This window comes from Anopheles moucheti, chromosome 2 (assembly GCF_943734755.1).
Source record: "Anopheles moucheti chromosome 2, idAnoMoucSN_F20_07, whole genome shotgun sequence".
Classification (NCBI taxonomy): Eukaryota; Metazoa; Arthropoda; class Insecta; order Diptera; family Culicidae; genus Anopheles; species Anopheles moucheti.
In genome coordinates, this window is record NC_069140.1 from 74,739,407 (window position 1) to 74,755,435 (window position 16,029).

Genomic DNA, 16,029 nt, shown 5'->3' on the forward strand with positions numbered 1-16,029 from the left:
TGACAATAAATCGGTTAGTTTTGTATTTGAAATGCATAACTTTAGGCGCAAACTATCAATTCTATTCGCCAGACGTACGAGTGAAAGTTAACTCTCAAACAAGCAACGGTGCAAACGATGGTGCTGCGGTTCAAATACCGCGTCCAACCGTTGTTGGACTGCTTCAGGCCTATTTTCATGCTCCGCCAAACAAGGGCGATCACACAATACGGACATGAAACTCGGTTCGATAGGTTCTTCCTCGACCGCTCTTTACCTACTGGCGGCTGTTTATACATTTTTTCTTTTACAGAGCATCCCGCATCGATTCGTCCCAAAAGTGAAGCGAATGAAGTTATGCCAAAGCACGTGCCGCAGCACGGACACCAGCACTTGGAGTCGGGCCAATGAAACGAAACTCACCGTAAAGAGATGGAATGCAACGGTGAAAGAACTTTGCTTTGGGTAAATAAATCAGTTCTCAACGAGCGCAACGGTAAAGATGCGACATCGCCGTAGCGTCAATGCCGGAATGGGCCGTGGTTCAAGAAATGTGATGCGTTGTACAGCGCGGGGCAAGTGAGGTGGAGTCGCCCGATATTCGTAGCTCGTCACGTTGCATGCCAATGAAGTTCCCGGTGAACTCCATGTGCAGCATGTTAAGCGCGACCGTCATCCATCGCATCGACCAAAACCAGCCTGGTCATCATAAGCTGTAGAACCGAACCACCGCTACGGTTTGGTCCTTACGGACCTACACAGCACCGTGCACCGAGCCGTACATCGGATGTCACCGGACGTCCCATCGTTACGTCGTTCCGTTCGGCGTATGTTTGTGTATCGGATCGATCCGTAACCGATACCCACCGGTGAGGGCGTGTAATGTCATTCCCGGCCACGATTACATCTCGGCTTTTCGGTTTCATCGACCATCTGATTAGCTTTCGGTGCGACCCTGTCCAACTGCATTCGCTTGCAAATATCGCTGCATCATACGGACTTCTTCCGCTAGAATGACGCTGCGGCAAACCAAACGTACCAAACATCGGTGCTCCAGCACCGGAAACAACCCGATTCCAAACAAAGCTCACTCGTTTCGTACAATTTTTATTCGGAAAAGCCCCGTTCCGGCGGGGGAGGGGACACTTGATGCAACGAGTGCAACCCTTTTCTGCTGCTTTCGGGTTTTAAAATCCACACTGGCCAGATCCTGCAAAGCAGGGGGCGGTTGGTCACCTTCAAATTTATCGTGAACCTCAAAAGGCTGGAAGACCGTTTTCACGCCTCCAAAAAACCGGTTCGCTGGCACATAAAAACCAATTTTCGACTTCATAACAACCATCTGGTGCCTGGATTTAATGAAAAACTCGCACCTCACATTACCTCGGTCGCCTACAGAACCGCCCCCGGATGGGAATGTTTTTTTTTCGGCCCCGGGGATGAGTTAAGTTTTGCAACAAGCGTCTGACGTTGTTCCATTCTTTCAACAAGTGCGGAACCGAGCGCAACGGGATGGAGGCCCGAGCATTAATATAAAAGTGTATGAATACTTTCGCCTTCTTGAGCAACCGGGCCCACCACCCCCCGACAAATCCAGGAGAATAATGTTCAGTTTTGTCTGTGTATGTGTTTGTGTGTGCTTTTTTCTGGCCGTCGTCAACAAAAAGCTCCCTTTCCTTTATTCCCCTCTTACCATCGCATCCCTTTCTTCTCACCATCGTAATAAAGTCGAACTTATTTCGAGTCCTACTTCACGTCTGTTTATGGCGTTTTGCCAGCCCACTTTTTCCAATTGTTTGCGATGCGTTGAACTTTTCCTCCGTTTCATTGCAAAGTGTTTTTATTCGCTCCCTCCCTTTCGGTGTGCACGGTTAGATGCTTAAGTGTGTCTGTGCTTAAACAGAGGGAAAGGCAAAAAAAAGCACACACACACACACACCCAAACGACCGTTCACAAATTGTTGGCTTGAAAACAATACATTGAAAAGCGTTTCACTTTGTCACGCCCGAGGGTTTTGCTGTTTGATTGGTCGATTAGCTTCACCACCGGAAGGAGCTGCTATTTCACCGATAATGGCCGTTTATACTCACTGCACTCGTTGTGCACGGCAGCTGTGCCCGCTTACGGTGTGTATCATCGTAGTTCACCAAAAAAAACCCACCGTTCCTTCCCAATTATGCCCGGAGCGAGGCAAAACGATGCACCTCGATGCAACTGATGGTTGGCTTAACAAAAAATAAATTGCAAAAAAAAAACACACCCATACTGGTTGATCCATGAGCCGTTCGTATTCTGGGACGGTGCTGTGGGTCGAATGCTTCCTCGATTCCCAATGCTAATGGTACGATTTCCCGCAAGAGATAGCATCTCGCACGTATGCTAAAATGTTACCGGGACTGGGTTCGTTTCTATGTGTTTGCCAAGATCGATTACACGTCGTTGATTCGGGTTATTACATCCATTTTTCTACTTATGTCATCATCCAGAGATTGCACGAGAGACATAAAGAGAAGGTTTGGATTTTAAGCTTTTATTTATTGATAAAATGATAATCGAATTTCCATTCCTAATTTATGTTTTAAATTCAATAGAATAAACATATTTTTAATTACTTATTGTAAGAAACGAGAATAATTTGTCTCAAACAATTAAAAAAATGAGCGTTTTGAGCGCGTTGAATACAATTTAATGAATATTCTTTCCAAACTTCGTTTCTCTCTTATCACATGATCATTCTCCCTATAGCACGAAAATATGGAAACCATCCTCCATTTTTGTTCACCACTGTCTCACGGCGCTGTGTAACGATACCGTACGTAATTGTACCCAAACCCCGTTACAACTGCATCACTTGTGCCCGAACGAACCCGCTTGGATACTCGCATTTATCGTTGCTCAAATATTGCCCCAAGAGGAAAACCACAGATTGAAACTGAATACCGCTTGTTTCGCTTGTTTGATTTTCTACCATCTAACCAGTGCCAGCGGTTTGTGTCTTATGACTGTCTCACGCTGTTGGGCTCCACTATGCGGATAGCAAATGGTGCTCGCGCGTGTGCCCCGCTCGGTGGTTGGTAACGCTCGTTTTAACCTCGATCGTATGGATGTGAAATAAAATATGTCAAATAAATCGAACACATTCACGCCCATGACTGACGCAACTTTGTCCTCTTCGCGCGCGGGGGAATATGGTTGCAGAAAAATAACAAATCGAGCGCAGCGAAAGGAAGCAAGCAAGCACACAGACACAGACACCCTCGGCAAAAAATGAGCATGATTCCTCTTACAGATCCTCGACAGGTTGACGGCTAACAACGCATGTACGTATGAGAACCCGAACCCTCCACGCTTGCAGCCCGGTAATGAGATCGTTATATTTTATTTGCTCAGGGACGTCCAACGTTTGCATCGTTGGGACGTACGGCTTCGACCTTCATGGACAGATTTAGCAAAGCAGAAACATGTTACGTTGTACAACGTGCAAACAGTTGTTTTTACTTGCTCTATCTTTCTCTCTTCTGTTTGTTGTTTTTTGCTTCGCTGCTTTTTTCCAATATTCTCATATCGTTTGTTTTGCAGACATACCGAGCGTCGGTGCTTGGTGCTTTTTGCAAGGATTATAAGCTTGATAGAGGCAACCTTGCAGGAATTATGATAATTTTTCATTATCCTTTAATGAGGGAAGGATGTAATTTGCCGATAAAAAATGCTCGAGTGAGTTATGGATGGCAGCGGTCGATAAGCTACAGGGATCATTCTAATCCTTCCAATCCGATCGGTTATGATTGGCAAAATGATGAGAAGCCTTTGGGGCATCTAATTTGCAAGTAGACTAGGTGGAACATGAGGAGCAGGTCGAACGTATAGTTTGATGAAATGTGTGAGAGTTCATTTGGTACGGAGGAAGGATCTATTTTTATAGCACGCTTGATTCTATCGGTCATTGCCTTAAGGAGATTGATGAAGTAGAGAAAGTATTGGTGAAGGAGTAATGATACCAATCACGAATGAATAACGCTATTTGTGATGCGAGACTACTGCATTAGTAACTAGTTCTTGTTGAAAAGTACCGCCAGGTATAAAGGGACTACTTTGATTAGCATATAACAGATCGGCTGATAAATGTTTGGCCCAAAGGATGGTCCTAGTAGATTTAAATCCATATTATTTTCAGTTTTTACCAACCTTCAAACGAATTTTGTCAAAATTTGACCTAGTCAACCTGATAGGCTGAAGCATTTTGTGTGAGGCAACTTTTGTGTTTTGAGTAATCATGGAAAAGAAGGAATTTTGCGTAATGATATAGTATTGGGTTTTGAAGGGGAAAAATACAGTTGAAGCCAAAAATTGGCTTGCTGAAGATTTTTCGGACACTGCTTCACCCAGATCTCAGATCTGCTTCACCCAGATTCCCCAGATTTGGTTACCTGTGACTATTTCCATTTCTCTGATCTCAAAAGGATGCTCGCATGAAAGAAATCATCGTCGGATAAAGAGGTGATCACCGAAACTTAAGCTTTTCAAATCAAATCTAAATCCAATCAAGCCTAAATCATATCGCCATCTTGGCCTGCTGCAGGAGTTCTCTTAAACACTCTACTGGCTATCCATTATCCCGGACTTTCTGATGGACGCAACAACGTCATCACTACATCTCCATTTTTTGCGTATCTGGTGGTGCTTATTTGGTGGTTGCTTATCAACTAAAGTTTTGTTTAAAGAGATACTCACCCCATTCCTTGCCTGAACTAATTCATGCATAGGATGCTGAATACTAACGATTATTTCCATGTGATACCAATGGAAAAGATGGTCCGAAAAAAGCTTTGTTTTGCGTCATTTGTTTTGAGCAAAGTTTATGTCTTAAAAGCGTTGATAACTACTGAAACTATAAAGGCGCAGCCAATTCACACCTGCGACGTGGGTGACAGATGTTTTGATTGTAGAAATATGATTAATACTAGAACTATCAAGTAGTTCTACTACTCACTCTCTACCAGAACTGATTAAATTCTCTTAAACGCGTCGGTGAGGTAGATGCGGTGATTTCATCCGTACATCAAAATTAATAATTTTTGCTTGTTTTAATAAAAAACAATTAAAAAGCCTTTCATTTGATGTGAAAATTATACTTCTATGTTAAAGAATGGTCCTTTTACAGCATGTGATGTGTGACCGAATTCTAAATGAACAGCACTTTAAGTAAAAATTCCTAGCGGATGTCTCTTACTTTGACGCATAAATTAGGTTAACGGAAAAAACATGAAAACATGAGATGAAAAAATAATATATTTTATAACTTATATGCGCTACAAGCGAATAGCGGTCTTCGCTAAAAGTTCATTAAAGCGACAAGAAAAGGAAGTTAATAACCATGAAAAATTTTGAACTAATTTATTTCAACACTTCACACTTATCATTTAAATAATGGTAAAATATTAACACTTTAATATTTTTACAATATTATTATTTGTATTATTAAAAATTGAACATTAACACCAGCAGATTTCATGCGAAAAATTATTACTTTAAAAAATGGTGCATTTATCAAACTAAAATGTTCAGCTTCTTTTCAATGATTTCTGCTGATATCATAAGTGGGCCTTCAATGCCAGAAACAGTTCAGAGTCAGTTTTAGTCGTTTATTATTTTTATTTGTGTAGTGCAAAACACGGGTGGAATCAAATCACAAAAAGGTGGAGCCGCCAAATGGTCTGATATTAGAATTTGAAATAAATTCAAAATGATAAAATTTCTTGAAAACACCAATACAGCCAACCGTAATATAATGTATTGAACAAATAAAAAAAAAATTAAAAGAAAAAAATATTCACACACTTCTCTTTTTGGAACTATGCTAGATAGGCTATAAAGTTTAATGGCATTTTAATAAAAGTTTTGTACCCGGGGTTAGTTTATTGCAGACTCTTGTTATTTAAATTCATTTTTATCAATATGTAATACTTCCAAACTATAAACGCCCGAACTAATTTACTGGTAGTTCTTGTATTATTTTGCAAGCTCATACTGTTGAAACAATTACAGAAAACACATTTCAAATTCATTTACTTAAACCAATCTCAATGGGAACGGTTTGAAATTCACATGCGGTAGGCAAACGAGTAGTGGCATGATTTCCATTTCCTTCCATTTTTCTTATTTCTCTCCTGCCATTAAGAAGAGATCTGAACGATCGAAACATGGGCCCACTTTTTCTCTGCTATCAGCACCCTGCCTGAGCCTGTAAAAACACACGTTTTTCGACGTTGGCGAGCGGAAACGGCACCTGAGGAAAACTCTTACACCACGCGCGTAATGATTGCTTTCCCGTGTTTCCGTGAGCAACGTGCACAACGCACCGGCACGGTAGGAAGCTGGAACATGTTCACCACGATGAAAAAGCAGCGAGAAACTGTGTAAAGCGTTATGAATTTTAATTTCTTTCACACCGAACTGCATCGCCATTTTCGGTTGTGTGCGCGAAACTGGGTCAAAGGTACTTTTTTTTGGATGATGCTTACCGTCTTACCGATGCTCATCGATATTTGCCAACCGATTCCGGTTTCTAGCGTACAATCGAAAACACCGATGCAGAAATGGAATCGCATTTTAATGATGTGAACGTTAGTGGCGTTGATGTCAGGTGGAAATTCGTGCTTGAATGCTTAAAATCTAGTCAATGATAGGCGGGTTCGAAGGTAATGTGCGAATATATTAAAGCCTGTGCTAAATTACTATCCCCCGGGGGTGAATGTTTCATGTTTCACATACGCAAACAAAACCGCGCAAACCCACGTGGCGATGGCTGGTGTTAATTTAGTGGATTTTCGCATTTGCTCCCACCTGCGCTAATGTTCACCATAAATAGGAAAGTGCCGTATTTGTTTTGTTTGTTTGTTTTCTGTTGTTGTTGGGTGTTTTTTCTGCTGATTATTTTGTTTCGAAAACTTATCGCAACTACCCAAACCACTGTAGTAGTGTGTTTTTCCTGTTTTTTCTCTCTCTCTTTCTCTTTCTGTCTGTCTATATTTCCCAACACGACCGATTTCATTTGACGGAGTGGATGGGTTCATTAGAGTGCAACACATGTTGGTGGTTAACACAGTTGTGTATGCTAATGGCTAGGGGCATTTCCCGTTCCCCACCCAGTTCCTCCGCCTGTATACTCATCCCACACTCATAACTTGGTACCGACACTTCAATAAATGATTTGCAAACATGACAAATGCTTCAGCCAGAAGTGCCAACACAACGCAGAGGGTACGCCATAACCCACGGCACGGACAGTAATAACGTTCATAATGATGAAAAACAACCGTCTAAATGAAGGCCGCTCCGTTCGGCGAATAACAAATCGGCGTCGAAAAATCAACATACCCAAACTTTGTGCAAACTAATTTTCAGCACTGCCAGCTGAAAGTAGCAGTTTTCCCCCGTTGGCACTACGAGCCGGGCGAACCGAACGAACGCGATGCAACAAGAAAAAAACTCGTCCCGTTCCTGTGTCGGAATGTGCTTCCAATAACTCAATTTTCGAGGGCGTGCGGTAACTGATGGAAAACAACATCGAACAACAGCGTCATCGGCGTCGAAGCGATGTCTCTGCCCTTATCCGTACCGTGATCGTTCCTCGTTCTTGTGGCAAAACATTTTCTTTTCCCTCCACCGAACTGCATGCTGTGTCACTTTGTTGCCGGTGCTGCCTCTTGTGGCAAAATTTCAGGGTTTTTTGAAAAAACTTGTCAGCACCGGTTGACGTTAACTTCATGCGATGTACCATTAAGGTAGTGATACCGTGAAGAGCTAACCTACATTTGCTGGGCTTTAAGCAGGGGAAGTTAAATTTAACTTCAACTTTAAACCTGGCGAACTTTGTTTGAAGATTAATGTTTTCTGTTGCGTGCTTAGACGTCGTTTTGGCAACTTGAAGTTTTTGGGGTGCTTTACAATTTTTATATATCCTATTCAAAAGTTTTAAACCTACGATTAACTGTGATGAGTCATACGAATTCTAGTGTTGTGATGTAAAATAAAAAAAATGTCTTTGAGTTGAGTTGATTGAGTTACAAATCTGATCTACATTACGTTTGCGACACACTAGTACTGGAATCCGAAATCGGAAAAACCCAGTCCACCCAGAAAAAAAACCTACAGCCTCTAGTTCTGAGCTATTCTAGTTATAAGTGCAACCTACAACATTCTGTTCACTAAACTTACTTTGTAATGAGTTATTAAGTAAGTTTTGTTGTATGCAAACACGTCAATGATTGAATATTCATCCTGCGGCAGCTATTTAAGTAATGCCAAGTAAGGGTATTGGAACTTGCTCTTGGAATCGTTTGAATTTAACCGACAACTAATAAAATCGGACGGAATCTTCCCTTAACACATCAAACACTTCACAAAACATCTGTGTAGGAGATCAGAGTGAAATATAAGAGCTTACAAGATTTCGCAAAAGATACATCTGTGTAGGAGAGCAGAGTGAAATACAAGAGCTCAAGGATTGGATCCACGTGGCGCCTTTTAAAAATTAACTACAGATTCAAAGCACTGACAGTGATAGTGTACAATTTTGGTAAGCACTGTAATTATCTATTGACTTTTATGTAACTGTAAAAGAATTTGATTTTTGCTATTTGATATTTGATTTGGTCTACAATCTAGAAGACTCTATCAAACCACCAAGGATACGTATTAAAATTATTACGGAAACATTACGGACGGCCCGGTGGCATAATGGTATCGGAGTCGGTCTTCACACGAACGGCCCGGACCAAAATCTCATCCGGACCAATCCCCCGTAGCAAGGACTGATTATCCAGCTACGTGGTAAAATAAGTCGATACGGCCAGGCCGTTCTAACGAAAAAAATACCAGAAACATTATCTTAGGCAATTTTTTTTAACAAATGTATTAACGGAGTTGTTCGATCCCGATTAAAAAACACATGAGTAAGCGCCTGATGCTCAAATGTTAATTGGGTCAAATGCGAACTAGACATGAGAAACGTCTTGTGAGATCCCCACCACCACGTTGAAAGAAAATGAGATCCTCATGTAGGATATAAAGGAAGCCAAAATTGGTAGCTCGACCTCTTTCTTCCTGCGACCATCTTGTCGCGACAAATACACCGTGTGAATCCCAAAGTGAACCCCATTTTGAATCCCATTGACTCTTTTTAGAGTCAACGAATCTGTTAAAAGATATTAAGCAAACAATACACAACGAAGGACATCCGCGGACGGGACATGTGGAGGAAAAACAAAGATCGTCAAGAGGACGAAAAACTTTGATAAGAGTAACATATTTAATAATCAATTTCTGCTATGTAAAAAAATATATAGTTATTATCTCAAACAATGCATCATTTTGATGTGACAAAAAAGGATTCTGATCCAATATGAAACATATATATATTTGTAACTGCAAGCTATAAGCTCGCATTAATCGATATTAACTTTTTTCCAGAAATCTGCAATAATATACCGCAGATAAAAAGATTCAATTTGAAATCAATATCATAAATTTGATTGTAAAATCATACCGACAGTACATTGTAACACTGTTACAATCTCCTCCAATCGAAACATCAACTTTAATGTTCATTTTAATAATCCACCTTAAGCTCTCGTTTTATAACGCAAATTCAATTGTTTCGGTTTTGCTACCATTTTCCACTTAATGGCATCGCAGAGAGATTTATCACCACTATCAATGGGGGTGGAAAAAATGCTCCGCAACTAGGATTACCCATTGAACAATCATTCGTCCAATTATGCCACCAATTGTTAGGCAATAAATATGACAGCTTAAAAAGTGGAGAGCAATGAAAAAGTTCGCCAACGCTTGCAGTGTTTGCCGGTTTAATTTATGGCACAGATAATTATGCAGCCTTCTTATTGTATACATACATATATTCCCCTTTCATAAAGCAATGATCTCGGTTGTATGGCATCCATTGAAATTTGTTCTCAAAAACAAAATCCACCTCTCCACCCTATATAAAGCTAGTTAGTCGTAGTACAAAGCTAACCTCGAAAGGGGGTTGGACTTGAAAGGAAAATTTATTTCCCCTTTTTCAATTACAACGATTGCATTGCGCGGCCTGCAGGGTCCAAAAGTTTCCATTCAAGTGGAAAACTGTCCGCAAGTTAAAAAAAAAGACCCACACTGCACCAAAACTGGAACTTTATTTACATTTCCTTCAAAAACCGTATTTCCATGTCGGGGCGCAGGAACGTTTCGGGGGTAGTTTCTTGCTGGAGTGAATGATCCTCGTTCGGTGGTCCAAACCTACTCCATTAGTGGTCGATTTTGAGCATTTCTTTTCTACAGCCCGTTCATCAGAACAACCATTGAGCACAGCCATTACGTCGGCGGTGGATCGGCGCCCGAAATCAAATGCATCCACACCACGGTTGCGTTGAGTCCGCTGGGGGGTGGTCAATGGAAACAAGCGGGTGGTAAAATATTTCTTGCCTCATTGATAACCGAAAAACTTTCTCCTTTAGCACCGCACCGACTTTCTTGCGCTAGCAATCGATGGATCGAACGAGAGCGAATAAAATGCCCGTTTCCGAAAGCGTACGGAAAAAAACGAACTTTTGTGGGCAGTCGAATGTTGGGTAATCAGCACAAAACCTTCACAACGCGCAACGGGGGCAATGTGCCCGGCCGGAGCGATGTGAGGACGGAGTTGAAAAACTTCCACCCAAAATTGCACAATACACTTCCATTATTTCCACCGCTACGGGGGAGCAAAACTTTTGCCCTTTTGTTCGTGCGCTCTCCTTGTTCTGGCATTCATAAAACGGCTGCTCGAGGCAAACCGAGGAACTAAACAGTCCCGGTGCGTTCAAGCGACCACTCGAGCTACACGATCTTTGCATCATGTCGAAGTGGATTAATAAGCGCAAGGTGTCCATCATTAACTTGCCGTTGCCGGCCAAATCGGTCGCCGCACTGCCAGCCACGCCGGGCGAGTGCGAATTCGAGCAGCTGTTCTTCTTCGCGTTCAAGTGCTTTCGGCTGTTCGCCCTGACGCCCGGCCAGATGGTGAAGCAGAAGGATCGGTACGTTGTGCGCAATACGCGCTGGATGATGCTGATCGTGCTGCTGCTCGTGCTGGTTGCCTGGTTTGCGCTGATCGAAACGTTCTTCGTCGAAACCAGGTCGGCATTGATCACCGGCATCGCGAACCACATTCAGTTCATCATGAACACGATCGCGCTGACGGCGGCTTGGGTCGTGCCACAGCTTAAACCCAACGAGCTGAGCACGATTTTGGAAGGATTTCTAATTATCGATCGGGAGCTGAGCTGTTACAACGTGCCCGAACCAGCTGAAAGCAAGCGGGTCCCGTTTCTGCTGCGTTTCGGAGTGGTACTGCTGGCACTCTTCTCGTTCACGCTGTACGACGGGTTCGTAACGTTTGTTAAGCTTTCCACGATCGAGGTGTGGTACTGGCTCTCCCATCAAGTACCGTTCATCATCTACGCCCTGGCATTTCTGCAAGCGTACGTTCTTATCTCCTGGCTGCACGCGCGGTTCCGCAGTCTAAACACGCTGGTGGAGCAGTACTACCGACAGGGTCACATCTTTACGCCCCAGCGTCAAACAATCATAAGCTTCGCTACCATGATCAAGGAGATGCCCGAAAGTGAAGATATCCATCCGGTTGGGTGTCGCGAAACGTCCGACGACCTGCAGGTACTCGCGATCGTATCGCGCACGATCGATCTTGGGCAGAAGATTGAAGCGTACTTTGGGCCCCTATTTCTCACCGTTTACACAGCGCTCTTCTCGGTGACGACGATTCAATCGTACTACTGCTATCTGCACCTTACCTCCAAAGTCGATCGAGGTTTGACGATCGAATCGCTCATCCTTTCCGGTGGCATCATACTGTTCAATGTGATCGCAATCGTTGCCCTGCCGTACATCTGTGAGCAGGTGGAAAGTGAATCGAAAATGCTGATGTCTTACCTTTCCAAGCTCTCGATGAAGCACGGTCAGGTGGCACAGCATTCCTCCATCTGGTTTCCGAACCTAATCTCAAGCGTGCGCTTTTCGGCGTTGGGATTCTTTACCATTAACTACAACATGTTATCGGGGGTTAGTATGAACAGTTACAGTCTGCTGGTCTGGTGTAATGTGACCCTCTCTTTGTGTTTTCCATAGCTTGTAGCCGGTATGGTGACGTATCTGATCATTTTCATCCAGTTTAATTCGATGGTACCGGCCGAACAGGACGACATACACCAAACCCGTAGACAGGAGCTGCCCGACGAGTGATGAAACCAGCGTGTAATATTTCAACACACAACCACCGTGTCCGCGTTGGCTCACCGCTTCGGAAAACTTTAGACCAATTTCCTCCCATTCCTTCTAGCACTGGCAACACCGGTAATAAATCAATAGCTTTTTTTGATATTTTCTCCCGAAGTAGCCAGCAGCATACCGGTTCCTATCTTCATTTGAACAACTTCTTTTATCTTGCGCTTTTATCGGAAGTATTGAAAGAACCTCACAATGCTCGCAATCCTTTGTGTTCTGGTACCGCAACCGAAGACAATTGATTCTGGAATCGATGAGGATTTATCCCATCTCTTTGTCTCAGTGGCCTTTGATAGGACGAACTCGTTCGAAAATTACCGTTCGTTCGGCAATGTGCACCAAAGCCCTAGTTGTTGTATATGCGCGAAGAAATATTCACCGCTCCAGCGATGGGCTCCCCCAATGGACGAACAATGCCCGGCTATCTTATTCCACCACACAACGAATTTTTACCTGTGCGCAAATTATAAAGAATACCGAAGAATGCTTGAAACCCCCTCGAAGCGTCACTTCGGCAGAGGACACTTCCTGTGTCTTGTGTTCTCTCTGCGAATTTTACACCGCGAACCTCAATCTCGAAATCTTACATCGGTCTGTGCAGCATGTGCAGCAAGGGAAGTGTGCATCGCTGTGACGAATTTATCGGGTCTCAGCACAACAGAAATACGCTCGTTTCTTTTCTTGTATCATTTCCCCCCTATATCGGACGAAGGCAATGAAGTGCGCACTCGATGGGAATGTGAAGCCCGGACCAAACTCTTATCCTATTGTGTGTGAGAGCACCATTGACACCATTAACTGTAGGGAAGTATCTTAGCGACAGCTCCGTTCATTAGTTGAGACTTTCTAACAAAAAGATAGAAAGTGTTACTATCGTCACGTAAGATAAAGCAACCAAAGTGAGAAAATAAATTAGCTTTTAGATTCTGGTACCGCAATCGATGCTTTAAGCTGCTATCATATGGACAATGCTATTGAACAAAGTATGTACAAGTGTGTAGAAATTGAACATATTTATCCCAATGATTCAATTTCGGTTTCATTTTTTGTCAACCTTTAATGTAAACCGTTAACTTTCTCAGGATCTACGCAACTGATTAATATTGGAACAATGGACATTATGAGGGTCAGTGCTGATGGGGTATTAACACTAACTGAAGTGTCAGTAATGTCAATCAGTATATGTTGTCATTACAAAACATACAAATAACAATGATTGACAATTCCTTCAAGCGACGAAATCGGACAACGGAATTTCATATCCACCGGATATTGCCAAAATTGTATTTTATCAGTTTTTCTTCTTCCGAAGAAAGACCACAGCGTCGAAAATAAGCCTACTCTCGGCATCAGATGTCATCATGATGTCAAATGTCGGTCTATCACATCAAATGCAAGCTGCAAAATCTGAAAATGAAGATCGAAAAAATACCTTATTTTTCTACCTACCGAGTAACTGATTTACATTTACATTGTTAAAATGAAGTAATTTAATTTTTTTTCACATATTTTTATATTTTATTAAGGCGGTGGAACCGAAGCCGGTTTGAACACAACAGAATCCATCCGTACCTAATCCTATCCGTGCACAAGGTTTACTATTAAGCTGCGGATAAATAAATTCTAATAAAACTGGTGAGACTAGTCACAAACCTAGGCCCCTGGTTGTTGTTATAAATTATAAATACGTTATCTATGCTTAGTTGTGTTATTAAGTTTATCACACAGTTACACAGTTACAGTTTAAGTTAATTCCATGCTTGAAAAATATCACACATACACAAATCATTTATGAATATAACTTAAACTTCAGAAACTCAACTAATAACAATGTATTTTGCAACGATTTATCTCTAGCTGTCGGTAATTAACGCATCAGAAATGAAACACTTTTGGAGAGCATGTAAACTAGTCACTGCTTTGTATTTTGTATCTTATAATGCTCAACCAAAATATTACGGCGAAATCAGTAATATTCTAAAGAACTTTGGGAAAACTAATTGGAAATTGCTTTTGAAATTTTGTTCTAACTGCATGCAACATCCAGATAGATAGGTATTGATTCCATTATAGATTCCAGTTGATTAAATACCTCAGTAACAGCGTTCAAACGACGACATATACACAACAAAGGGTAACGAGAACAAAATTATATCCCAGATTTGATGATTACCAGCCATAGCCCGCCGGCGGATCATCCTGATAGGAATATACTAACTGATTGATGACAGCAACGCAGGACAGTCAATTGTATTGTTGAAGGGCCCGGCGATGACGCTTTAATACGATTGGTAACGTTGGTCCCAAAAATTACTTATTTAATATTTTTATGTTTTGTGTAAATATTAACAGATTTAAGTAATAATGATAAAATACAACTTATAGTTCATCGAAAATCAAGCTTTACAAACATAATAAAATATGATTTTCCGATAAAGAATAATATTAACATAATGTATTAATTAGCAAGCGGTGCAAAATTTTGTCAGCATTTTATTAGGACTTTGTCAACGTTTTGTCTTGGATTTTCTACAAAATGAAATTTGGCAAGAGCTCACAAATAGTGACAAAAGCTCCGTTTTGACAAATTTGTCAACATTTTGTCAGCTCTCGTAGCCCTGCACTTATTGATCTAACTGTGAAGAAGTACCTGGACAAATACAAGTACCAGGCAATCTTCCAGAAAGATAGACTTGTGAAGCATTACTTATGGCATGGTTGAGAATAACGTTTTATCCAAGAATATCATTTTTATTTTTCTAGGAAACTTCAAATAAAGAACCAAATCAAAGTACTCCGAGATCAACACGGCAAGTTGACGTATGGCCATATGGTTTTGAAGTAATAATCATGAATGTCGTCTACTACAAACTGTTCAGGCACAAACGTGTTCTTTGATTCAATGTCCGCTTACGGCCATATTGAGTCGATTTATGTACCATTCTATCATCGTCAATGTCCACACCAGTCAGCCTTCAGTCCAACTGAACTTAGTCACTTTAAAACTAAATACTTCTGCTTCACTTTCATTCACCTGCCCGAAGGGGCCAATGGAACGGATTTCAATTAATGCAGCTTACTGCTAGCAATTATGACCCCTAATGGAATAAACCAGCATCCCAGTGGGGGAGCAAAATTTCCAAATGCAATTTCGTGCTTCAAATGTAGCACAAAATCCCGCCAATCAACTGGGAAATCCACCATCCTAACGTCGCTTTCATGCCAAACAAAACCTGAAACAAAAACCTTCCCCATGGTTTCACTCTTCCCCTTGGACGCTCAACGAATCGTGATGCTGTTGAAACAAAATGAAAAATTTTATTATAAATAACAAACGGAAATATTTAAACTTTCGCGTTCCGGTCACCAGAAGCCCGCAAGTGAGCCCGTTGAACCCCGTAAGGTGGAACGCGGGAAGAAGGTGTGAAAACCCCGTTCGGTAAACCGGTGCGCCACTTCAACATTCTTTCGATGGGGTTTCTGTTTTATTTTTTTATTTTTTGCTGTTTCTGTTACTCTTGGTGGTTTCCGTTTCGGCTACCGTCAGCCATCGTCGGCCTTCGATGGCAACTTTTTCTCATTAAAAACATTATTAAAGTTAGATAGTTTCCGTACGCGATTTTTGGTGTCTGTTTTGGTTAACTTTTTCTGCGCTTTTTTGTGTATGTTTTTATCCCATTGCCTACGCGGTCGTAGCTAGAAGTGGAAAA

The 16,029-nt window shown here is 41.7% G+C and overlaps 1 protein-coding gene across 1 annotated transcript; it reads left to right on the top strand.

The window, feature by feature from the left end:
- The first annotated feature begins 10,873 nt into the window (after positions 1–10,873).
- Positions 10,874–12,277, top strand: LOC128299046 (uncharacterized). The gene is made up of 2 exons (XM_053034888.1): positions 10,874–12,097; positions 12,164–12,277. The coding sequence occupies exons 1-2, from the start codon at positions 10,874–10,876 to the stop codon at positions 12,275–12,277; spliced, it is 1,338 nt and encodes a 445-aa protein (XP_052890848.1).
- Positions 12,278–16,029: the final 3,752 nt, after the last annotated feature.

Bases quoted from the DNA above. Each gene is read 5' to 3' on its own strand.
- LOC128299046 (XM_053034888.1), top strand. From the start codon at position 10,874: ATGTCGAAGTGGATTAATAAGCGCAAGGTGTCCATCATTAACTTGCCG. The intron at 12,098-12,163 runs GTTAGTATGAAC...TGTTTTCCATAG, and splicing joins ACTACAACATGTTATCGGGG to CTTGTAGCCGGTATGGTGAC.